General features: G+C 37.2%; 1 protein-coding gene across 24 annotated transcripts in view; it reads right to left on the reverse strand.

Moving 5' to 3' along the window:
- Positions 1 to 27,299, reverse strand: part of ATP11C (ATPase phospholipid transporting 11C) — a 207,749-nt gene that overhangs the window by 80,241 nt on the left and 100,209 nt on the right. For all 24 annotated transcript variants that reach the window (XR_011385560.1, XR_011385562.1, XR_011385561.1 and 21 more), the window contains 10 exons: positions 22,688 to 22,777; positions 20,635 to 20,715; positions 18,410 to 18,517; positions 9,344 to 9,472; positions 7,401 to 7,504; positions 5,306 to 5,356; positions 3,675 to 3,739; positions 3,266 to 3,347; positions 859 to 1,009; positions 88 to 285 (listed from right to left, as the gene is read on the reverse strand). Coding sequence is in view for 20 of the 24 variants with exons in the window: in XM_051831579.2 (XP_051687539.1) it covers positions 88 to 285; positions 859 to 1,009; positions 3,266 to 3,347; positions 3,675 to 3,739; positions 5,306 to 5,356; positions 7,401 to 7,504; positions 9,344 to 9,472; positions 18,410 to 18,517; positions 20,635 to 20,715; positions 22,688 to 22,777 (1,059 nt within the window). In the remaining 4 variants the exon portion in view is untranslated. The remainder of the gene's footprint in view (positions 1 to 87; positions 286 to 858; positions 1,010 to 3,265; positions 3,348 to 3,674; positions 3,740 to 5,305; positions 5,357 to 7,400; positions 7,505 to 9,343; positions 9,473 to 18,409; positions 18,518 to 20,634; positions 20,716 to 22,687; positions 22,778 to 27,299) is intronic.

Genomic DNA, 27,299 nt, shown 5'->3' on the forward strand with positions numbered 1-27,299 from the left:
ACGAACTGGTCACATATATACTAGTATATCTAAACTACAAAAAAGGTATTTTTCACTATCTTATTTTAAGTAAAAATATGTTCTAACCTGACCAAGTTCTTCATTAAGGTCTGATGTATTAACCAGGGCTCCTTCATGAATTTCTTCATCATAAAAGTCCTTATCCCATGAGATGAAGAAGGAGCCCAAGAATTTCTGCATTTCTACTGTGACATACATGGAGACAGGAATGATAAAGTTGAACAGAACCATAAATGATAAGAAGTCAGTGAACATTTTCAAAACCTAAAATAAAAGAAAGTTCATACGAGTCAGATGAACAGTTCCACAGGATGAGTACAATATAAACAAACAGTTAACATCTTATTTCATTACTAAAAACACTGTTTTTGCTTCCCAGTCATACTATACCATTATAGCCAAAATTATCACTGTATAATTTAAGAACAGCTTCAATTTCATCATCCTTCAGTGGATATACTTATTATCTTACACTTTTCACTTGGTTAAATTCTGTTTCCTCCATCCCTAGATATGAATGTCAGATCAAAAATTATATATAGGAATGCATTATTCCCCTATCATGATTATCTCACAAACTCACATTATAGTAAAATGTCAGAATTTCTTGCCAAATTGCTTCAAGCTCTTAACTAAAAAAGTTAAAAACAAGCATAGATGCCTGAAGTAAAAGGAAAAAAACCTAAAACTTAAATATTTAATGACTTGGGGCCACCATACAATGAAGAGAAAATTCAGAAGCTAAGAAAAGGTATTATTTCTCCAAGCAACATTTCAATAAAGGGTTGCCTAATTACAAAATTCCAGAGTTACAATTTTCAGGCACAAAAAAATTACCTTTAAAGTCTCTCGCTCTTTCTGAGTTTTTTGGTTATACCATGGTTCATCATTGTGTGGAGTACTTTGCCAAACATACTTTAGAGTAGTGCATACTGCAGCTTTGGTAAGTAAGATAAATAAATACACAATCAGGAAGGCATTAATGGACCTAAAAAAGAAGATAACGTGGAATTTAAAACTACTTGAGTACTTAAGGCATCAACCAGATATAAATTAAACTATTCAGTTCTCTAAAGCTTCTCATGCATATGACATGAAACCATAATATGAGCCATTATATGCATCCTCAGTTATCACAGTTGCAGCATTAACTCTAAAGAGAGAAAATGAAAGGCAAATGTTGAACTATTTATTGATGACCAATGTTCTCCAAGCTACAATTGTTTTCTAGCTTAACATACCTTTAGCAAGGTTCCAGTAAAGTAACAAGACAAACACACACGCACATTCACTACCTATTCAAAGCTAATAACTTGTTTCCATTTCCCTGAATTCTGAATCCTACATGTTTAAGATAGATGGCAGGGAAGTAAATATGAAATCCTCAAGCTCAGCACAGATTCCTTCTCAGTATAGTTTGAAAGTGGCGTGATGGATAGGTTGCCACTGATATTCTGGATAACTATGACAATGAAAGACAGAGGTTCATGCAGATACTAGGTACCACTTTAATATTTGCCAAGAGGCAATTATCTAGGTTGTAGAACCAACTTGCATATAACAAGAGGACCCAAAGTCACTAATTCCAATAATAAAAGGGAATGAATTATAGTTCAAGTCAACTCTGCTTTTTTTTTTATTTATTTTTTATTTTTTTTAAACTTTTATTTAATGCATATAAATTTCCAAAGTACGACTTATGGATTACAATGGCTTCCCCCCCATACCGTCCCTCCCACCCGCAACCCTCCCCTTTCCCACTCCCTCTCCCCTTCCATTCACATCAAGATTCATTTTCAGTTCTCTTTATATACAGAAGATCAGCTTAGTATACATTAAGTATGGATTTCAACAGTTTGCTCCCACACAGAAACATAAAGTGAAAAATAATAGATGATTTTTTTAAATGATGATGAAATCAGAGCAGACCTATTGTCATGTTTAATCCCAGTGAGAGTCAAGTTGGGAATTGATAATTTCTTTTTTTTTTTTTTTTTACAGAGGATCAGTTTAGTATGCATTAAGTAAGGATTTCAACAGCTTGCACCCACATAGAAACACAAAGTGAAATATATTGTTTGAGTACTCGTTATAGCATTAAATCTCAATGTACAGCACATTAAGGATAGAGATCCTACATGAGGAGTAAGTGCACAGTGACTCCTGTTGTTGACTTTACCAATTGACACTCCTGTCTATGGCATCAGTAATCTCCCTATGCTCCAGTCATGAGTTTCCAAGGCTATGGAAGCCCTCTGAGTTCTCCGACTCTTATCTTGTTTAGACAAGGTCATAGTCAAAGTGGAGGTTCTCTCCTCCCTTCAGAGAAAGGTACCTCCTTCTTTGATGACCTGTTCTTTCCACTGGGATCTCACTCGCAGAGATCTTTTGCCAGAGTGTCTTGGCTTTCCATGCCTGAAATACTCTCATGAGCTTTTCAGCCAGCTCCGAATGCCTTTAGGGCTGATTCTGAGGCCAGAGTGCTATTTAGGACATCTGCCATTCTATGAGTCTGCTGAGTATCTCACTTCCCATGTTGGATCACTCTCCCCTTTATTTACTCCATCAGTTAGCGTTAGCAGGTACTAGACTTGTCTATGTGCTCCCTTTGACTCCCAGTCCCTTCACCATGACCAACTGTGAACTGAAACTGATCACCTGGAACAGTGAGATGGCATTGGTACATGCCACCTCGATGGGATTGAATTGGAGTCCCCTGGTATGCTTCCAACTCCACCACTTGGGGCAAGTCAGCCTGAGCATGTCCCAAATTATACATCTCTTCCCTCTCCCATTCCCACCACCATGTTCAACAGGGATCACATTTCAGTTAATTTTCAACACTTAAGAATAACTGTGCATCAATTACAGATCTAAACCAGTCATATTAAGTAGAACAGATAAAAAAAACTACTAAGAGGGATAATGTATTTAGTTGTTCATTAACAGTCAGGGCTATGCTGATCAAGCCTGCTTTTTAAGTTATGTGAGCTTAGGTGATTCACTTGTTACCTAAGAGCCCATGTTCTTATCTGTAAAGTAGAGAGGCTAATAAAAATTACATCACAAAGTTGGTCAGAGGGTCAAACTGTATCATGTAAATCACAGAGGACAGTTTCTGGAATATAAGCAAATGCTCAAAATGGCAGTTATTGATAATTGATATTTTTTGTTATGGTTGTTTGGAATTACTAAGTAACTATTTCAATCAGTAACAAGTAAAGAAATTGTGGTGCACACTAACTTTTCGACAGCAGACCGTTTTTGAGATTTCCCTTGGTAGTTCAAAGCCATTTTCGTTTCCATCCCAGTGTAAACAGCAACTCCTACGGAATAACAAAATATAATGAAAACTAGGTTAAAACTGAACTTGTCAACCAAATCCCCAGTTAACTCTGATTTTTTAAGTCTATAAAAGTGAGAATTCTAAGCCCTCTTCTACCCACCAGTTGATATATCATTTTTTGTATAACTTAAGTTCTATATAGTACCTGTGATATTTCATGTCAGTTCACCATCTAATAAAGTCTAAACATTTAAATATAGGTTTAGATTAAATAGCAGTATCTATCACGTTCATTTTTTTACATGCACTGTTTATTTAAAGGCTTTGTAAAGTGTATTTCTGATAAAGATATCTTAGAAGTGTTCACCATATATCTTCTTGGTATTTTTTAGTGTAGCTCCTTTCAGCAACAGATTTTCAGGGCCCAAAGACCTAAATAAAGAATGAAAATAGCTTATCCAAACAAATCAATGGTATCACCTACTCTGGGGAAAGATTTTACTCTGACACTTCAAGGGGTACAGAATTTATTTTTATACTTTTACCATATACTTGCTCTCAAGGGTAAGCTGAAAGAGCCCTCCCTCTGAAGGGACTTGAGGGTACTGAACAGATGGAAGCATAGCACAGGAATAGCCAACAACACACAGAGTTAAAGAAATACACAGAGGGACCAAATGGTTATGCATCACAGACAGAAGACAAGAACAGGACAGAACAATACACAGCAAGAAACAGAAACAGAAGATCACACATAAAAGATCAGGAAGGCAAAAGTCATTTTTATATAGAGTAAACCTGCCTTTTGGGAACCCTGAATTTTAATGTTTATTTCTTTATTTTAATCTATGAGAGAGAGAGAGAGAGAGAGAGAGAGAGAGAGAGAGATCCTGATTGATTTTTCATTTGCTGTGTTACTCCCCAAATGCCTGCAACAGCCAGGGCTGGGCCAGGCCAAAGCCAGGAGCACCGAACTCCTTCTGGATCTACCACATGGGTGGCAGGAGCCCACACATTTCAGCCATTTGCTGCCTCCAAGGATGCATTAGCAGGAAGCTGGATGAGAAGTAGAGGAACCAGGACTTGAGTTAGCACTCCGATACAGGATGTGGGCAGCCCAAGGGGTGTCTTAACCCTCTATGCCAACAATACCTACCCCAACCCTGCATTTCTCTAACTTATTTTTGTGTGTGGCTATAAAGACCAAGTGAAAATGTTGAGGTAATTGCCTAGATGACAGAAGATGAAAGAAAGCATCATTTTCTGGATAAATTTCCTTATTATAAATGATTAGCCTTCATTATTTTAAGTCCATGTAACTCTAGCATTTTATCTACTGCCTAGTCCCTCGATTACTTTATCCTAAGTCACTCTTCTCCAAATATATTTCCAATATTGTCTACCATTGTGCAACCAAGAAAATATAGTCAGAGAACAGATTTGGAAACTCCAGATTTTGTCTGGAGCTCAGCTGCTCTGTAACCCTAAGCATTACTTTCCAACCCTCCCCACAACATAGAAACCCTACCAATCACAAGGTTAGTTACTTATTCGTTTCTATATTCCTTTCTATAAGAAAGGTATTTGGCGGCTGGTGCCGCAGCTCACTTGGCTAATCCTCCGCCTGCGGCGCCAGCACCCCGGGTTCTAGTCCTGGTTGGGGTGCCGGATTCTGTCTCGGCTGCTCCTCTTCCAGTCCAGCTCTCTGCTGTGGCCCAGGAAGGCAGTGGAGGATGGCCCAAGTGCTTGGGCCCTGCACCTGCCTGGGAGACCAGGAGGAAGCACCTGGCTCCTGGCTTCGGATTGGCGCAGCGCTGGCCATAACAGCCATTTGGGGGGTGAACCAATGGAAGGAAGACCTTTCTCTCTGTCTCTCTCTCTCACTGTCTAACTCTGCCTGTCCAAAAAAAAAAAAAAAGGTGTTTGGCTATATTAGTGGGTTTAAAAGAGAAATATACCTTCCCCACAAAGGACAGATTAAAGAAATAACAAACTAACCTCGCAACAGCCTCAAGACTGTTACTATAGATATTGATTCGTCCAACAAATCTGCAAAAAGAACATAATATCAAATGTACTTGCTAAATCATGGCAAAACTCATATACTTATGAATATTGAAATGAATCAAAATATAAAGAATACAAAAGAGATATATTAGAGTCTGAAGAAACTACAGAATTCTAAAATAATGAACAAAACATTGAAAAAAATAAAGTGTAAGATGTTTTTACCTAGTTTTAAAAAGAATATCAGGGATTTGGATTATTAGAATGCAAAGATTCTAAATTTATTTTTAAGCTCTACTTGGCATTATGCATGCATACAACACTACTCTGCTTTAGATTCATGTGACAAAAGTTTTTGGTGCTAAAATACAACTTGCAAAATCTTAAGAACAGTATTTCTTATATTTGAGCATGCATCAGAAGCACTGGAGGGCTTATTAAACCAGATTGGTGAGATCCAACTCTGAGCTTCTGACTCAGGTTCCCCCGGTGACACTGGGCCTAGGACTATCCTTTAAACCATGGCATTAATCTTAGACAGTGAACATTGATTACCATTTTGGAAATGTCTAGCTTGTCTTGGAGCCGATCTCAACATTGAGCTTGACAGTTACTTAATATTTACATGGTAGCCTGAATTTGTGAAAATAATGAGGTAAAAAGGCCTTACTCCTCCTTAAAAAAAGTCATGTTTTCTGTAACATGAATAGTGTTTTCTTTTCAGAAAAATAAGTATAATATACAAGGTCTGTTTATTCATTCATTATATACTAATTATGCCAATATTGTACTAGATGCAAAGATAGATAGCAAGCAAAACAGACATGTTTCTTGCCATAAGAAAGACAAGCAAACAATCCAAGTGATTATCAGCAGGGTGGTAGAAGTACAAGGTATTCTGAAATCATACAGCAAGGGATTGAATCCAGTTTAGGAAAATAAGGAATAATCGTCCCTTCCCTAAATTTCTTTCATAATTACAGTATTAAAAACTTGAGTGTTTCATTATAAACATACAAGGGTATATGTGTGTGTGCATGTGTGTGTGTGTGTGTATGTATGTATGTGTGTGTGTGTATATATATATGTATATATTTCAGGAATAAATCATTCCTCTTTCTGCGATTCCATGGACCTTGTACTCACCTTCATTATCACACTGTATTGAAATCTTAGGTTAAAATTTTCTCTCTTTAGCTAACTATCTCTTCTGCTCACTGACAGCTCCTTGAAGGCAAAGAATAGCTGCTTTACTTTATGGTCCTAGTTCCTAATATCAGTGAGAACACAGAAAGGAAGCAACAGAAGCAAGAAGGAATGATGGAAGGAGGGAGAGAATTATTCTCAATGTGATATGAATACTTTATTTTCCCACTACTAGGTGCTAGTATAAACCACATCCAACTACTTGATCCCCTACTATGACCAAATCCATGCATTAATAAGAGGGCTGGCATCGGTAATAAATGTCATGTGTAAGAGTGAGACAGAATACAACTGGCTCACATGAGGATAAAGCTACTACTCTACCTTCATCAGCACTATGCTCTAACCAACGAAACTAACCAGTATTAAAAATCAATTGTCATGTTTCTGACAATCCACAATGACTGTCAATTAGCCAATGTACTCCAGAGAGCCTAAATTATACCATTTTAATGCTGTATCAACTGTTTACTGTGGACAAGTAACAGCCTATTTGTAATCCTCAGTTCATCATGATCACTCTAAGGAAATATACAGGGGTTATTAACTGCACAGACCCCCATATTCTATTTTCTCTTGAATGTTGTATGGCACATTAAAGGGTTTATTTTTGTTTTAATTAAATTTGGTTACTGCATTAGTCAGATGGTTAAGTTTACAAGCAACGAAAGTAAAAGAAAAATCAGAGGATGCTTGGTCCCACAGTCAGTGATTTATCTAAGGCTGATTTGATTCTTTTCCCTGACAGAAAGAAGGAATAGCTCATAAAAACATACATGAGAATAGGTTGGTAAGTGGTAGTTGTTTCTTTGCAACACTGATGGCAAAAAAAGAAGCAGAGCCAACAGACTGCAGTAAAGTGAAATCAAGTGATTATTACTTGTAGAGGTCAGGTTGAGGCTGTTCACACTCAATTGCTGCTCGGAGGGTATCAATGGATTCAGCTGTACACAGTGTAATGGTATCCCGTACTGCATAATGTGTCTAGATTAAAGCACAAAATAAAACAAAAACAAAAAAGTATAGAATAACCATATGTTCACTTGATTCCAATTATGAAGTACATTTTAATAAGAGGCTTTGGCAGAATTATATAAATTATGACATACATTTTAACAAATAAGTTTTATGGTATTCTTCAACTATATTACAAATAATTAGAAAGAAAACCCTGTTGCAAGTGGACCTTAAAAATAATGCAAAAACTGAAAGCTCTTCTTGATACTGACAGCTAAGCGGATTTTATTTGCAGCATGCATAGATAACTAAAACCCCCGTGACAATTTTACATTTTTCTCCTATTTATAGATTGAGACAATATTTTGCTCATTATAGTACATGGCAAGGTAGGTGGACACTTACACATTAAATATAATCCTTTAGATCGTAACATTTTAACAATGGCAAAAAATCATTAACAGTTTCATTATATGAATGTCTTAATTACCTTGAAAATGTTCAACATGACTACATTTTGTGTGATGGGCAGGGATATGATGGCTCTTGTGTTAGACTATTCTACTAATGTATATTACACACTTGTTTCACCAAGAACTAGAGGAAGGCTCTAGTGAACCCATTTAGAAATCATCAAAGAAGGGCTAATGCAGACTCAAAGCTGTTGCCATGTTCTTTGGGGAATATTACAGAACTGCCTGAGCTATATTTAAAACTGTCTCCTGATTTTTTAAAACCTTTGTTCTTTTAGCTGATTTGATCAGATCAACATAATGGAAAAAAGAAACTACCAGAGAGTTCCCTTCTTCTAAAACTTTAAACTATTAAGCAATCTTCAGGTGGATTTCACAATTTTTATCTTGATATTCCCTAAAATATAATTTTGTTTTTGATCAGTTTAAATGCTACTAGTTCATCATGATGTCCCTGAGAGACAGAAATTAGTCATCTAATAGGTAAAATTCCTTTTCCATACACTAAGTCCTATCTCTCAATACCAGATGGAATAAATAAGCAGAAGAGCCCTCCAAGGATCAACTCAAAGTTGAGAACATTGGTATTACTCCTTAAAGGCAAAACAGAGAGTATGCATATTCATGCTCTGGATAATAGCCAAGTACTAATTATGCCAGAAAGAATCAGGAAAGTAATTTTTTCCCATTTTGACCAAATTTACCTTAACATACTTATAATACTCCCATATTTAAAAAAAAAATTCACTTATTCATTTGAAAAGCAGAATCACACACACACACACAGAGAGAGAGAGAGAGAGAGAGAAAGAGAGAGAGAGAGATTGATTGACTGACTGACTTTCCACCTACTGGTTCACTCCCCAAATGTCTGCAATGGCCAGGGCTGGGCCAGCCAAGCCAGAAGCAGGGAGCTCCACCCAGGTCTCCCTCATGGTTGCAGGGGCTTAATTACTTGGGTCAGCATCTGCTGTTTTCCCAGGAGAATTAGCAGGGACCTGGATAGTAAGTGGAATAGCCGAGACTTGAACCCACACTGATATGGGATGCCAGTGTCAAAAGAGGCAGCTTAACCCTCTGAGCCACAATGCTGGTCCGAATTACTCAGACTTTTCAAAAGCCTAAATAAAAGACTAAATGGATTATGGTCAGGCAGTGTTAGAAGAACTGTGGTAGCTTTAATTTAGCGCATTTTTCCCTACCCTAAAATACTTATCATCTCAAAGATGAGTATTTACTTAGAGAATGAACATTATGTTGCAGCTGTCATCAAATAGAAACCTTACATGAACAGGGAAAGTGTATAAAAGATTAGAGGATGGTGTAAAGCAATATTGTATGATTTTAAGTATCTTCACCTCAAAATGTTTAGGCAAGGTTTAGTCTCTATTACCTTGCAATTGGATTCCCCATCAAGGCTGGCTGTTGTGACATAACAGGTTCCATCAGTGGTGCAGGATGATAAAAGAATAAGATCACAGGGAAAAGTTTCATCTGCCTGTACTTCTACTACATCACCAACCTAGAATAGAAATAAAAATATAAATATCTAAATTGCAAATCATTCATTACACCTCATATCAATGTCAAATCATTAGCAAGATACATCTCCAGCTCTGGGGTTCTGAGAGTTGCTCAGCATCTTGCTCCATGAGAAAAGTGATGAAAAGATATTATTCAACATTCAGAATCCTCTTTAAGGTCACAAGGACTTTAAGATGCTTTCGGAATTACCTTAGCATTGACTTTTTCCTCGAATAAACAATTCCAACATCTGCTTGCTCCCTGGAATTTCTGGCACTGTTTTTGATAATAACCATTATCACTTCATGAATGAATTAAGAAATACTACATGATCCAAGCTGACTACTTCATCAATATGTCAGTCATAGTCCCAATGTGTACCATGCATAATTCAACATACTTTGCCTGTCATGTGATAATACCTATGACTGTTCGGTTCCAATTCCTTCTTCAGTTCTCAGAAAATCTCAGGTAATTACACAAGCACCAATTTTCCCCCTTTAATATTTGAAGAAAAATTATTATACGTCAACTTTCCAAGAATTCATCTGTTATCAGAAGAATCCATTAATGCAGCAATGACAGATAATTTTCTATTAGCAAGTATCAAAGTGCAAGGAAAGGGAAAACATGACAGAAGCAATCAGTTTAATATTTCAGGGAAAATAAAACCATTTCTAAGTAAATAATAAAAATATTAATAATAATTCAGGAAATAAATTATAAGTTAAAAGCTTGGCCTTTTTCACCTGAGTTCATTTTCCAACCCCAGCACTTAAAATACATATCACAATGGGTAAGTGTTTTAGAGGAATGCAGTTGCCTCAGAAGATTGATATGAGCATGAAATAGTAACACAAATAAAGCATTAAGCAAAGTGCTTGGTGCATCATGATCGTTTGTTATATAATAACCATTTGTTAGTTACAATTATTAAGAATACCCTGCAACTACCTTACTCCCAACTTGTGAATACTCACAATATTTTTTTGGAAGGATGTAAAAAATTCTTCAGTTTGGTGCTTTTCAACATTTCTCATGCCAGGGCCCATGTTAAAAATAATAATACTTTTGGACAGTATACTCAGGCAAAAGGAGGATGCTATTGGTGGCAGAAAACAAGCCACTTTAGAGAATTAGTATCTGGCACACCAACCTAGACACATTGGCAGTGAAATGCTGAACTAATACATGACATACCTGTCTTCTACTCACAACAGATTTGGCAGATAAAGATGAGGAGTTAATTTTATTGTCTTTGCCAATCTTAAGTATTAGCTAAGAGTAACAAAATGAATGATTCAAGCTAATTTATAAATAATATTTTATTTTGTTGGATCTTTCTTTCCCGACTTACATAAACACCTAGATTGCTTACATAAATCCACTAATTATGTTTAAATGTGCAGAACAAAAATAACAAAATCCTAACACATCTTACAAGAAAGAGATACCCATCAGAGGTCATAGGATGACTTTTAGGAACTGAGAAATAAAATTCACAAAGCATACTTTTAAAAATTTATTTTTATTTATTTGGAAAGCAGAGAGAGGGAGCAAGGAGAGGGAGGGAGAGAGAAAGAGACCTTCCATCTGCTGACTCACTCCCCAAATGGCCATAACAGCTAGGGGTGGGCCAGGCCAAAGCCAGAAGCCTAGAACTCCAACATGGTCTCCCATGTGGGTGTCAGTGATCCAAGTACCTGGGTCATCTTCTCCTGCTTTCCCAGGCAGGAAGCTGGATTGAAGCAGAACAGCTGCGACTTGACCTGGCACTCTGATATGGTCAGTGTCAGAGTCAGCGGTTTAACCCCTTGCACCACGATGCCAGCCCTCACAAAGTATATTTTTCTTCAATATTTAGAATTCAATCAAATATGATATATAAAGGTCATTACAATACAAGATCAAACTGGTGAGACTGGCAGAGATCTGGTCACAAAGGGTTTGGTGTTCCACTCTAAAGGATTTAGGCCTCTCCCTGAAGACAAAGGAGAAGCCAAAAGAAAGGGAATGACACAGAAAGCCTAATATTGAGAATAGAACAGGAGAACTAACAAACCACTCTTTCATCCAGCTAATAAGGAATAGCAGTCTACCACTGGGGAAGAATCAAGGGATTAGACAGAAGTACCCTCTGTGGCTTAGGATTGCAGAATATGCTGAAAGACAATGGTGGGATATGAGCACAGAAAAATCCTTTGGCACATCAGGTCCCACACAAATCTCTAGGTAACGGTAACCTACTACTCGAGGAATTTGAGAGCCAGTGGCAAACTGAAAATATCAAAAGTTAAAAATCAAAGTGAGCCCAATCCCTAACTAGATTGACTCAAACTCCAACACTAATAACTGACAAAGTAAGTAGGTCCATTTAAGAATATACATACAACTTTCAGTCTCTACTATTCTATCACAAACAATATCTAAAATACAATTTTAAAAAATTAGATGCACAGAAACATGAAAATATGAGTCATTACTGAGAGAGAAAGGAATCAAATGGACCAGAAGCAGAAATTTCTAGGTTTTAGAATTATGAAACGGGCTTAAAAATAGCAAAGAGTAAAATATAAATGCATTTAATGGAAAAGCTAGACAATATATAAAAGCATATGAGGAATTTTGGCAGAGATATGGATACTACAAAAATAAAAAGGGAAAATGGAAAGTTAGAAATGAAAAACATGGAGCTGGTGTTGTGGCAGAGTGGGTAAAGCCACTGCCTGCAATGCCAGCATCCAATCTGGGCACCAGTATGTGTCACTACTACTCCACTTCCAATCTCCTGTTAATGCTGTGGGAAAAGCAGCAGCAGATGGCCCAAGTGTTTGGGCCCCCTAGTCATTATGGCCATCTGGGGAGTGAACTGCAGATGGAAGCTCCCTCTTTCTGTATCTGTCTCTTTCTCTCTCTGTAATTCTGACTTCCAAATAAATAAATAAATCCTTGAAACAAAAAGAAATGAAAAATATGGTATCATTGGCAACCCATGACAAGAGCCTAGGGTGATTACTGACACCATAAACAAGAGTGTCAATTGTTAAGTCAACAACAGGAGTCACTGTGCACTTACTTCCCACGTAGGATCTCTGTCCTTAATGTGTTGTACAATGTAAATTAATGCTATAACTAGTACTCAAACAGTACTTTACATTTTATGCTTCTGTGTGGGTGCAAATTGTTGAAATCTTTCTTAATATATGCTAAAGTGATCTTCTGTATATAAAGATAATTGAAAATGAATCTTGATGTGAATGGAAGGGGAGAGGGAGCGGGAGAGGGGAGGGTTGCGGGTGGGAGGGAAGTAATGGGGGGGAAAAAGCCACTGTAATCCAAAAGCTGTACTTTGGAAATTTATATTTATTAAATAAAAGTTAAAAAAGAAAAATATGGTATCAGAGATGAAGATTTTCTTCAACAAGCAGAGTGGATACAGCAAAGGAAATAATCAGGAAGCATAAAGACAGTTCAACTAAAATTATCCAAAATGATATACAAAGGGAAAATAGAGTATTTTTTTAAAAATAAATCATTTAAGAATTATATAAAAATATAACAGTACATAAATAAATATAAAGTATTATGGGCTTTAAAACATGAAAATAAAGAGAATATGAATGAAGAAATGAAACTATGATATTGTAAGATTTTTATTTTATATAAAGTAGTCAAACAAGCTAAGATTACTTCATTAAAATGTATATTGTAAAATGCAAAACAATCATTTAAAAAATTAGAAAGGTCGGGCCAGTGTTGTGGCACAGCAGGTTAAGCTATTTCTTATCTTACATCAGAATGCCAGATGGAGTCCTGGCTGCTCTGCTTCTGTTCTAGCTTCCTGCTAATGCCTGGGAAGGCAGTAGAAGATGGTCCAAACAGCTGGCCCCAGCCATCCTGGTTTCAGCCTTGACTAGTCCTGACTATTGTGGCTATCTGGGGAGTGATTCAGCAGATGGAAATCTGTTTCTCTGTTTCTCCCCATCTCTGTCACTCTGCCTTTCAAATAAATAGCTAAATCTTGTTTTAAAAAATTGCAAAAGGTATAATTAGTAAGCCATAGAGGAGACACAGTACAATCACCACCCCCTCAAAAATTCAAATAATCCAAAGAGGTCATGTAAAGAGGAAAAATATAATAGATGGGACAGGCAACCAAACCATAATAATAATTACATTAAACAGTCTAAAGAGTCCAATTAAAAAGCATAGATCCAATTAGAAATAAAAATGTAAATAGGATTAAAAGGATAGAAATGATTATGCAAATATCAACTAAATGAAAGCTATATGGACTATATTATCAGACAAATTACCTTTTTTTCCTTAAGAAACTAATTTTAATTATTTGAAAGGCAGAGTTAGAGAAAGTGAAAGACAGAGATCTTTTATCTGCAGGGTCATTCCCCAAATGGCTGCAACAGCCAGGGCTGGGCTAGGCCAAAGTCAAGAGCCTGAAACTCCATCCAGGACTTCCACGTCCAGGGGTCCAAGTACTTGAGCCATCTTACACTGCCTTCCAAGGAGCATTAGGTAGACTGAAAGTGGAACAGCCAAAACTCAAATGGGAGCTCATATGGGATATATCGGTGTCACAGGCAGCAGCTTTAACCTGCTACATTACAATACAAGCAACATTTCTCCTCATTCTTTCTTACCCTTGTAGAAGAACTCAGCATATTATTTCAAAACATTTTGGTTGGTTCACTGAAGTACTAGAGGACAAGCTTTATTTCTATTTGACACTAAAGTATGACATCAAAGAGGTTTTCAAATATTTCATGAAAAATGTATATTATGAAAAAACTATGTGCAGATTTCAAACTTATTTGCAACAAAATAAATTTTTTTAATTATATTTCCATTAACTATTTCAAGTATCCTTGTATTATCAGTGGTATTTTACTCTATCGAGTTGCCAAAATTTATGATAACAAAACCATACTTTTTCCCTTGAAAATAACCTTTATTTTTTTTTAAATTTAAATTTATATAAAGTGAAAAAATTCAATATATATAGTTTTAAGAGCATAATGATACTTCCCATCCCCTCCTTCTCTTGCTCCCACTCTTCCTCACATTCTTTATTTTTAATTTTTACAATGATATACTTTCAATTTACTTTATAATCACAAGCTTAACCCTCCACTAAATGAAGAATGTAATTACATTGGACCCCTCAAGTTCCTGTTCTCTATGTTCTTGTGATTGCACCCCATGTCATGGCTTTTATATGGCACCTACATGCTGATGACACCAAAATTTCTATTTTCACTAAAGCATCTATGAACTCCAGGCTTCACAACTTCAACTCTGTGTCTAATAGGGATATCAAACTTGACATGGTCAAAAGTGTGTATCTGATTTTGCTTTATACCCACTTCTGTCCTTAAAACTGTTTTTCCTATTTTATCCACTTTATCTATAAGCACTCGTATTTTGTTTAATAGTACAATGTAATTTAACCAATTGTTCAGGCCAAAATCAAGATGACCACCTTCATTATTCTTTTAGTTCTTTCCCTCATCCTCCACATCCAATAAATCTTTAAGTCATGATGATTCTGCCTCTAAAATGTATTCTGAATATATCCATTGCCCCTAAAATCCCAGAAGGATGTCTGGCACATATTATATACTATATAATATGGAAACTAATAATTTCATTATCATTATCACTGCTTCTATCAAATTTATATAAGCTCTTATCATTATCCAATACTATGGTAGCAGCCACCTAATCAGGGAGACCAAATAGTTTCCCTGATTATACCTTAGCCCATGCTCCACTTTACCTACACCTCAGTTTTATTTAAAAAAAAAAAAAAATCAAGTCACTGTCTGGCTTTAAGCTCCCTTATCACATTGAGGCTTCAGACAAATTCTACTGCTCAAAAATAGTTCCACCCACACTCTCTCCCACTAGGATTCAGTCAAACACAAACATTAGAGACTAATGGTTAGAAAGCATTTCTTCCCACACACATACCACTTCAGAAAGGGTTGTTATCAAATAGCATTTCACACAATAGTGTCAACTCTTTTAATCAATATTATACCAGGCTGAGGTCAGCCTCAAGGAAAAGAAGCCTGGTAGAGGGCAGGTGGTTAGATGGGACCTTTTCTAATGGAGCTTGTGGTGGAGTGTGACAATAAAATCAGAAAGAGGAAATGAAAGAAAGAGGGAGATATGGGAATTCACTGCCTACATTGCAACCTTACTTAGTATCCTGGGAGTAACAAATTTAATATTATGAATCATTTAGGCAGCCTCTTGGTTCTAACAATGAACAGTAATGTTGATTCTCTACATTGTTTAGAAAACTTCCAATCTTAACCTAACCTAGTTTAGCATAAGGTCTCCCCCTCAAGTTTTAGAAAATGAAGAAAAGAAAAAGGAATAAGAAAAAGACATTATATTTCAAACTCAGGTGGACCTCCCACTGTGTAGCTTTCTTCCCATCAACATAAGAAGATGCAAGACAATTTACCTATTGCTGAGGATATAAAGACCTGTTAAAAACTCAGTAAGAAAACAAATCTATTTAAAAATGGACAAAATATCATATAACCATCTCACCAAAAAAAGATATACACATGGCAAAGAAGCCTATGGAAAGATAGTATGTATTATATATTGCCAGGGAAACGCTAATTAAAACAACCATGAAATACCACTATACATCTATTAGAATGGCCCAAATACAAAATACTGATAACATCAAATGCTAGTGAAGATATGTAGCAACAAGAACTCATTCATTGCTAGTGTGAATGTAAAATGACACACCACTATGGAAGACAGTTTGGCAGTTTCTCACAAAATTAAGGATATTCTTAGCATATAATCCAGGAACCTTGCACCCTTATATTTACTCAAGGGAACTGAAAAATTATATCCATACAAAAATTGCACAGGGATGTTTATACAATATTATTCATAAATGTCAAAACTGGAAGGAACTAACATGTCTTTCAGCAGGGGAACAGATAAATGTACTATAACAAGAAAGTAGAATCTTATTCATCAATAGAAAGAAATGAACTATCAAGCAATGGAAAGACACAAAACTTACATACACATTACTGAGTGAAAAATATAATGTATGCTTCCAAATATATGACATTCTGAAAGTGGCAAAATTGTGAACATAATAAGAAGATCGGTGATTGTCAGTAGTTGTATAGAGTGAGGAATGAATAAGCAAAGAACAGAAGATTTTAGGGCAGCAAATTATCCTTCTTAATAGTGCAATGGTGAATACACATTGTACGTTAGTCAAAATCCAAAGAATGTACAACATTAAGAGTGAACCTGGGCCGGCGCCGTGGCTCACTTGGCTAATCCTCTGCCTACGGCACCGGCACCCTGGGTTCTAGTCCTGGTTGCTCTTCTTCCAGTCCAGCTCTCTGCTGTGGCCCGGGAGGGCAGCAGAGGATGGCCCAAGTGCTTGGGTCCCTGCACCTGCATGGGAGACCGGGAGGAAGTACCCGGCTCCTGGCTTCGGATCAGCGCAGTGCCGGCCATAGCAGCCATTCGGTAGGTAAACCGACAGAAGGAAGACCTTTCTCTCTGTCTCTCTCTCTCACTGTCTATAACTCTCTGTCTCTCTCACTGTCTAACACTGCCTGGCAAAAAAAAAAAAGAGTGAACCTTAATGAAAACTATAAATTATGGGTGATAACCATGTGCCAAAGTAGGTTTATGGATTACACCAATTCTTGCCACTCTGATGTGGGATACTGACAGCAAGAGAGGGCAAAAGCATGAGTGCATGTGAGTATGGAACTGTGTATTTTTGGCTCACTTTGATGAGATTCTAAAACTGCTCTAAAAATAGTTTATTAATTTAAAACCTTTACTGAGAACTAAAAAGTTTCTTATATGGACAAGTCTAAAATTTTATTTGATAGGGGACTTATTAATAACAATGATTACTTTGAATAAAATTTAAATTGCTTAAGATCTTAAAAAATAGTATTCAAAGTACTGATATATTGCTGGTGGAAAGATGAAATGGTATAGCCAATGTAGAAAATAGCTTGGCAGCACATCAAAGAGTTAAACACACAAGCTGACACTGTAGCACAGTGGTTACTACTGATTGAGATGCCCACATCCCATATAAGTGAGCCATTTTGAGTCCAGGCTACTGTTTCCAATCCACCTCCTTACTGATTCACCCAGCAGGTAGTAGATGATGACACAAGTGTTCAAGTCCCTGTCACAAACATGGGAGACTGGGATGGAGTACCTGACTCCTGGCTTCAGCCTGGCTCGTGCCAGCAATTGCAGCCATTTGGGGAGTGAACCAGCAGATGGAAGACCTTCCTCTCAGATAAATAAATAATAAAGCTTTTTTAAAAAGTTAAACAGAATTGCCAACACGACTCAACAATTTCCCCATGTACATATCCCGAAGAATTAAAAACAGATGTTCAAACAAAAACTTGTACTTGAATGTTCATAGCAACAAATTTCTACAATATCCAAAAGTGGAAATAACCCAAATGTACATAAGCTAATGAACAGATAAACATAATGTGGTATATCTACAAAGTCAACTATCATTCAGCCTTCAAAGGGAGTAAGTGATGATATACGCCACCATATAGATAAATCCCCAAATCATTCTGAAAGAAAAGAAGCCACACGCAAAAGGTGATACAGTGTGTGATACATTTTACATGAAATTTTCAAAACATGTAAATCTAAAGAGAAAGATAGTTAATGTCAGGGTCTGACAAGAGGAATGAATATTGAATGAGTGCCTAATGAGTATGGGGTTTCTTTTTTGAGAGATGGAAAATGTTCTGAAATTAGATGGTATTGATAGATGTACACCACTGTCAATGTACTAATGAAACTGAATTGTAGACTTTAATATGGTGTGTTTTAACCACAATAAAAAAAAAGCAGCAATCTAAAAAGATACCTTTATTTTTTCACTTTCTTTTCTCACTCGTTTTGCATTTTCAATAATATAAACAGTGCTTTTGTTGACTTCATTGTCAGCTCTGTGTCTCAACCAATCCTCATACCCCTAGAAGGATAAAAATAACTATAATCAAGCTCAAATAAATTAAGCTGTTATTTCTATAACCCATATGAATCAACAGAAGAGATTTATAATTACAGTTGTAATTTCAAGTCAGAATGCTAGAGAGACAATGTTGGAAACTTTAATAGCAAATCTGAGAGTCTTTCAAAATACCCTTTAGGTATATAGCTTTTAATGAGTTAAAAAGTTTCTCTATTCTTCAGATAAATATTAGTGAAAACACAGGTATGACAGCATTTATATTCTTCATCTGTGAAGGACTATAATTTATTCTTCTACTTCTACTCATGTTCAAGTTAACGTTAATTCTCTCGATCTATTCAATTAGAACAAAAATATTTTGGGTTTTAATTTTCTTAAGACAACCACTAATATTCCTCAATACGTACTGTAAGTAGATTGCTGGAACAGTTAAGGAAATATTATAATTCCTCAACACTTGCAAAGAAGAGAAAAGGCACACGAGGGTTGTTTTGGCAGAGAATCTATGATATATTGTGGAGATCAAAAAGCTAAACTTCTTCAATGACTTGGTGAATAAAGACTATAAATTGTTCTTTTTTGAGTTAAAAGTAATCACGGAAAAATATAATAGCTCACTTTTCTTTGGGATAAGGAAAGAGGATGTTTGAGCATGACTACTTTTTTATACCCTTTTCCTTTTTTTTTGTAGGAATAATGTCTATACCTTTTCAAACGCAACTATTTGAAAAATCTCCTGATCACCTTCATCTGTTTTTCTTCCCTTCAGGTGCTATATGCATTCTTCTGTCCCTCTTGATAACTACACTAGGATATCATTTCACAGGGTACATTCTGTGATGCTTGTTTAGAAACGCCCTAATATGAACTACTATTAGGAGTAGAATGAATCCATAAAAGCCTTTGAAAGCCATATGTGCTATTCCTGGAAACTGAAATTTTATTATATTAAAGGAAATAGTCCTAACAGCCTAGGGGAAAGAACATTCCAAAGCCTTTATTTAGCAACCAAACACTTGATTAAATATCAGTTCCAGGTGGGCAAGATAGACCAGATAACTGCAAAAGGAAAGTTAATTTTGTTCTCAATATCTTTAAATAGGCCTTCATTTTGCAAGATTCTTTGGGATTCTTTTTAAAAGCCCTTTGTTAAGTACTATCTAAAAACTTATTTTTAAACAAGTCCTGTGGACTAGCTCCATACATAATAAATATCATTACCCATTCCTTCACCTCCAGTTCCCCTATTCCCTTATCAATTTCATCTGGAATGTTTCAAAGACACTAGTATACAAAATGCTCAAGAGGCCGGGACCGTGGCTCACTTACTTAATCCTCTGCCTGCGGTGCCGGCATCCCATAGGGGCGCCGGGTTCTAGTCCCGGTTGCTCCTCTTCCAGTCCAGCTCTCTGCTGTGGCCCAGGAAGACAGTGGAGGATGGCCCAAGTGCTTGGGCCCCTGCACCCGCATGGGAGACCAGGAGGAAACACCTGGCTCCTGGCTTCAGACAGGTGCAGTGCTGGCCGTAGCGGCCATCTGGGGGGTGAACCAAAGAAGGGAGACCTTTCTCTCTGTCTCTCTCTCTCACTGTCTAACTCTACATGTCAAAAAAAAAAACCAAAAAACAAAATGCTCAAAATACTTCTGACATATATATCACAATATGTGGTAGTTTGAAAGCTATATAAGAAATAGCAATAAATGTCCTCTCTACCCACCACCCACTTTAGCACCAGAATGAACCCAATAAAATTAAAATATTTAGGCTCTTGTGTTCAATGCCATAGGCAACAACAAAACCTCCACTAGAATGAAAATTTTTCAGATGTACTGCACTGAAACAATTAATGCATATTAAAAATACACATCCCATTTTCCGACTGAGCTATACTTTCTTCCTATTCTTTCTTTTTTGCTTATGCTCCCCACACAAAGATTGAGGAGAAAGAAGCAAATAAATTAAGGATTTGCCTTACAATCATTTTAACTGGTTTTCAATATAAACTAAATCTAACAAGGATATTGCACATTGTATATAAATATGACAGAGCCTTTGACAATGAAATTCAAACTAACCTGGACTGAAATGTAGGCATAAACACAAACAAGAAATTTACCTGTTTGATGGCTGTAACAGTTATGACAAAGAAAAGTGGAAGTCCACTGGTAACTGGGCTAGTTGGTGTGTCTACTGTGACCTAGGTAAAGAAATTAAGTTTAAAGCAAAATGAAAATTAGCCATTAACTCATAAGTAGCATTTATATGTTACAAACACTTCAGACAGAAATGCAGACAAACCATATTACAATAGCAGAGTGAATGCTAATTTTCATTAAAACAAAAGTAACCTACAACACAATTAAAGAAATAGCCCTAAATTCAGGTTTAGATTTTATCCCAACTTGGATTAATTCCTTTATAAAAATATATCCATTCATTTACCATCTATTTGTTGAGCACTACTCAGTCAACCCTATGCCACTATCAGCCAGTTTCTAGAATGTTGCTTTAAATAGGATGGAGACAAGTCCTTGCCTTCTTGTAGGTAGCAGCTTACAGGGAAAATCAGACATTAAAACAAGTGTGCAGACACTGAGATCTGAAGAGTAAAACAAGTGTTATCTAGACAAAGGTGGCTTTCCAGGAACAGTAAAAAAATAAACGGTGGCAAGAGACAATGAGGCAAGAGACAGTGTGGTATGAGACAGTGCTGGAGAGGGAAGCAAGGACCAGATATGAGCAGGACCCTCTAGCTCTGAGAAAGCTATTTACGCTTTTTCCCATAAACAATGGGAAATCCTTGAAAGTTTTATAACAGGAGAGGACACATGAACAGAAGTGCAGTTTGAAGACTGTTCTCATTGGTTCATGGAGGATGGATCAGAAAGGAACAGGAGCTGAGGACAGAGTGCACTTGAGAGCCTGTTGCTATAATCCTGGTGAAACAGTAGGATGGTAGCAAGAGACATGAAAAGAAATTCTGAAGGAGGGAAAAATTTCAGGACTGGTATGTAAACAAATGCAACTGTTAATTAAAGATGTCTTCCAAGCGTCTACTTAAAAACCTGGGTGAGTGTTTTTGAAATTTCCCAAAATAAGAAATCCTGAAAGAAAATTTGATTTGATGAATGGAAATCATGAGTTCAATCTGCCCTCACAACTCATACACTCTCATCTCCCATGCCCAGCCAGGCCTGCCTTGCCTCATCCTGTGTTACAAATATTGTGTACATATAAGATTTTTACATGGCTTTGTGCTTTTAGGCAACCTTTTCCCTACCCCTGAGATACAGGCCTGACATCTCCAACAGGTAAACACCTTGTAATACTTCAGATGTTCAGTTTAAGTTATCATTGATTATTTGAAGCTTTCTGAAGTTCTACCCACAGCATTTTGAACACACTATTTGAAGAACTTGTACTTTATTAAATTAAATGAAAACATGACTGTCTCTTCAGCCACAATATAAATTCCTTAAGGGTAAAAAAACATCAACAAGGTATTTCAGCAATCTCATTGGCATTTTTCTGCTTTGTTTAAAAAACAGAATGAGAAAAAAAGTACCTTTAAATGTAGTAAAATTTTCATGAGGTAATTATGGCAAGGAGAAATTTAATAGTACATAGACTTAAAGATGGAAGATGCAATTTAAAATGTCTAAAATTTAAAACACAAAATAGTAGAAGAAACAAACAAAAGCAGATCAATCTTCTAGACTTTTAGCCACCCGTAAAGTGAATAAGTGAATGAGGCAGAGCAAAACTGGAAGTCAGGAAGATGAGTGATAACTTTTTTAAGGCTGAAACTAGTGCTTAATAAACTGTTAGTTTGAACCATTTTTAATTTTGATATGTACTATTTCATTTAATAGTACATGAATCGTGTCCTTGTAAAATGAATAAAAAGATGAAATCCCTGAAAGTTTTAAAGAAAGTGACAACAGAATCTAAACATGCTTTCTAGTAAAAACACAACTTTAGAAAGCTATACAATCTTTTAAACTTTAAAATGTAATACTTCTACTTTTAAAAGTCACATTATGATAAGCCTTAGGATATCTTTTTATTTAAGAAAAATCACTGAGCATTTCAAGGTTATAAATTCATCGAAAATGTGTTTGAAGCAATGAAGTTTCTCAAAGTTGAATAGGTATTTATGGATATCTTACCTGTACAAGGAAAATGATGAGAAAATAAAAATTTGCAATTCTTCTAAACTGTTCAAACAGATTCTTTGGGAGGAAATTCCAAAGTGTATACTGTAAAGGAGAAAAAAAAGAATATTATCAGAAAGGAAACTAGAAAAATTCTAATTGTGTTGGCTAATATGATTCCAGATTATCATATAATGTAACATTTAATATATCCAACAATTTGAAACCGAAACCTCAGACACATGCAAATGTATACATTTAAATATAGCATGTAAACACTTTTTTTTTTCAGAAATGAAGCATTTTTTTTTTTGACAGGCAGAGTTAGTGAGAGAGAGAGACAGAGAGAAAGATCTTCTTTCCATTGGTTCACCCCCCAAATGGCTGCTATAGCCCTACAGCCGGCGCGCTGCGCCAATCCGAAGCCAGGAGCCAGGTGCTTCCTCCTGGTCTCCCATGTTGGTGCAGGGCCCAAGGACCTGGGCCATTGTCCACTGCCTTCCCGGGCCAGGGCAGAGAGCTGCACTGGAAGAGGAGCAACTGGGACAGAACCGGCGCCCCGACCAGGACTAGAACCCAGGGTGCCAGCACCACAGGCAAAGGATTAGCCTAGTGAGCCATGGCGCTGGCCAAGAAATGAAGCATTTTAATGGCTGTTCCCCTACCTCTGCTTTCTCTGATATAACTAGGTCTCTTGATATGTGATCTCCTATCATCTGATATATAATTCCTGTCATTCTATCAGGACAGGTAATTCATTTATCATATTTACTACTTTTTTCCCAATACCTAGCAGTGACTGGCACTAAGTAGAGAATCCATTATTTGGAAGAATGAATGAACAAATGAATTCCTATGCTTCAGCTAACCTCTGGATTCTTGATCATTCAGAGATACAACTCCATGACAGTTGAAAAGGTATATATACAACCTTAGGTCCCAGAGAGTTATCACTTTAATCAACAACACACCACCCTAGGCTATGATAATTGATAACTGATAAAGGTTTCCATACTCAATTGCACATAGGCAGAAGGAGAAAATTCTCAGGTCAACTGTCATACCACATGTATTTTTTTCACTGATACCTTAAACTCAATGACTGGGTTATGCAAAAGTAAACAGAAGAAGTTAGATTTTCTAGATGACTTAATAAAGATACCCAGAAACAAGAAAGAGTAAATGTTTCTTAACCTAAAAGCCTAAATTTATACTTCAGTGGTCTCCATCCAAATTATCTGCACAATATCAGAACATACCCATTATTAAGGCAACTAAAGGGGCCAGCGCTGTGGTGCAGTGGGTTAATGGCCTGGCCTGAAGTGCTGGCATCCCAAATGGGCGCCGATTCGAGTCCCGGCTGCTCCAGCTCTCTGCTGTGGCCTGGGAAAGCAGAGGAAGATGGCCCAAGTGCCTGGGCTCCTGCATCTGCGTGGGAGATCTGGAGGAAGCTCCCGGCTCCTGGCTTCGGATCGGCACAGCTCCAGCCGTTGCGGGGGAGTGAACCAGGAGATGGAAGACTCTGTCTCAACCTCTCTCGGTAGCTATTTCAAATAAATAAAATTTTAAAAAAAAAAGGTAACTGAAAAGCCTAAGTTGTAGAGTATATGGGAATTGACAACTAACCTCTCTTTTTACAAAGCTCAAATTTCAGGCAATCATGAGAGAATGAAGACAAAGTCAAATACATTCATTAGTGAGCTACATTACAACCAATATCCAACTTAGAAGTTTCTTCCCATAGGGTCCAAGAAGCACCTAAGGGAGGATCATTCAAAAATAAGTGTAGAATTGTGTATGGATATACAGCACTTAAAAGGAGATAGTCCACACTTTTTGTGAAAGTCCCAAGGTAGTTTGCAATCAAAAAAAAAAAAAAAAACTCAAAACTGTCGCTCCCCCTCTTCGTGGAGGAACGACACAAAACCCTGCCTAGGCTTCATATCCGAGTCACGGCACCATTATGTCGCTCCCCCTCTTCGCGGAGGAACGACACAGGACTCTGCGTTGTTCTTTTGTCTGCTTGGCCCTCCCCGGGTTTGCTGCTGGTTCTTCCCGGGTTGGCTACCGTCCCTTCCACCTCCGTGGAAGGGCGGTTCCCCCTGCCACATTCCCCACTTCCGCGGGGGAGCGGCACACCACCGGCCGGCTCTCTCGGGGGCTGCACAGGTGTTCCCCTTAGATGTTCCCCTTAGATGTTCCTGGTGCATGCCGTCTCTCTCCTCCTTTATAGTCCTCCTCCGCCAATCCTAACTCGGCTGCCCACATGCCGAGTACGCTGCTCTCCTCCAATCAGGAGCAGGATCAGCTCCTGGAGGTCATCACTCAAGTTGGCAAGAGGCAGCTGTGTAGAAGCTGTTTTCTTCTCTCCCAGCGCCATATTGTGGGAGAGCAGATGCATAGAATAAGTCTTAATTCCAGTAACTTAGTCCAGTCCGGGTTGCTCCCCACAAAAACCAGTTAGGAGCTGACACTGTCTAGATCGTAACTTACCAATTACTTAAAATCAATTTTCTAAAGCCATAAACTAAACTTCAACACCAGCCTGACAGGTGAGCTTCTGGCAGATTGACTTTCTGTTGCCAAAAAGGCTTTTTTTTTTTTTATTAAACAAATAAGCATAAGGACAGTTAAAGTCCTATGGAAGGAGTATTGTTAACACATCAATAGGAAACATTTTGTTGATGCTAAGCTCCAAATGTTAATTCTCCACTGTTTTGATTTACTAAATGAACTGTTTCATTGAGGAACTCTGGTTATTCCCTTCATAGGAAACTACTGCTAATGCCGTCTTCTTCATGCTGTTAAAAAGCCAGCAAGCATGTCTTAAGTCTTCTTCCCACAGATGTCAACAACAGTGTTTGGCATACAGAAAACATATGAGAAATTCTAATTAATACTTGTGCCTTGGAGCTGAGACTGAACCCTATAATGTAAAGACAGGACCCAATTTCTCATCTGCCTCCCTTAGCACAAGGTGTCCTTGCCTGTCCTTTATCAAAAGGTATTCACTGAATTGATAGTGTTGTATAGTGGGCACTACAAAGTTCGAGTCACTAGACTCAACAAGTCATTTGCTTTTCCAATAGAAAAAAACCTTGTTGCCAGTATTATCTAGAGGAGTTTGTTTAGGAGAATTCCAGGTCCAGCGAAGATGGTAATTACTACTTACATGTAACCCAATGGACCAACTGAAGCCCACCTGAAAATCATAAATTCCATAGAGAGCATAGATTCTCTGACCAACCAAAGGAAGGTCACGAGCAATGACCAACCAGGAACAAGGACATAAGCTGAACATGTACCTCTCAGCCCCAATTTCAGTCTAGAAGAACCATCTCCCCTCACTCCTCAGGGAGCCCAGGAATTAAGCAATGGCTGTTGGGCATGTTACTCTACACTTTGCAATGAAGACCTTCTTCTACCACCCTGCAGTGATTGGCTTTCTGCACTTCAGGTAGGCAGACACAGATTTGGGTTCTATAGTAATACAACTAGTTTGGGGTGTTGTTCTTCAACAGGTAGTGTTGTGGCACAGTGGGTTTAAGCCACTGCTTACAACACCCGCATCCTATAACATGCAGGTTGGAGTCCTGGCCAGCTTCTTGTTAATGTGTCTGGGAAGGCAGCAGATGATAGTAAAAGTACTTGGGACTATGAAACCTTCGTGGGACACCAGGATGGAGTTAATGTCTTCTGGCTTTGGCCTGGAGCAAACCTGGCTGTTGTGGCCATTTGTGTAGTGAATCAATGGAAGAAAGATTGATCTCTTTCTCTCCATCTGCCTGTCAAATAAATAAATACATAAATCTTTAAAAAAAAAAAACAAAACAACAACTCGTGTCTTGGTCAGTAACTCCACTGGTTTAACTGAAAAGTAAATTAAGCTTCCATCACATTTTTATTATAACACAATGGTAATATTTAATTTAGACAATTTTTCTAACACATATTCTCTTATGTTTTAGAAAGTTTTATAATGAAAAGTGAAATTGAATTAGTCATTTATATCAAGTTATTAAAAATAATTTATTTATCTAAAAAGTAGACACTCAGGCTTGGTGAGTTGCTACAAACCAAAAATACAGGAAGAAAATGTGTACAGCAGTTGTTTTACACACTGTAAAGATGAACTAGGGATTTTTTTCTCATTTTTATTTAAAAAGCAGAGATAGAGAAAAGATGGAGAGAGACCTTCCATCCAGTGCTTTACTCCCCAAATGCCTGCAATAGCCAGGACTGGGACAAGCCAAAGTCAGGAAACCAGAACTCTATTCAGGTCTCCAAAATGGGTGGCTGGGAACCAAGTACTAGAGCTATCATCTGCTGCTTCGCAGGGTGCATGCTTAACATGAAACTGGATGGAAGCAGAGCACCTGGGATTAGAACTAAGAGGCCAAAACAGCAACCTAAGCACTGCATCACATGTCTACCCTTACATACTTATTTTCTCAAGTAAATTCTTGCTCAGAGAAACCAATAAAAACATTTTATATTATCTTAGTATTCATGTAATTAAACAATAGCTTCTATAGACAAATACTAGCGCTTCAAGAATCTACAATGCATTTATAATCTGTTTTACAGTGAATTAAATAACTGGTATACAATTGTGGGCACTAAAGAT

This window comes from Oryctolagus cuniculus, chromosome X (assembly GCF_964237555.1).
Source record: "Oryctolagus cuniculus chromosome X, mOryCun1.1, whole genome shotgun sequence".
In the NCBI taxonomy this organism is placed as follows: Eukaryota; Metazoa; Chordata; class Mammalia; order Lagomorpha; family Leporidae; genus Oryctolagus; species Oryctolagus cuniculus.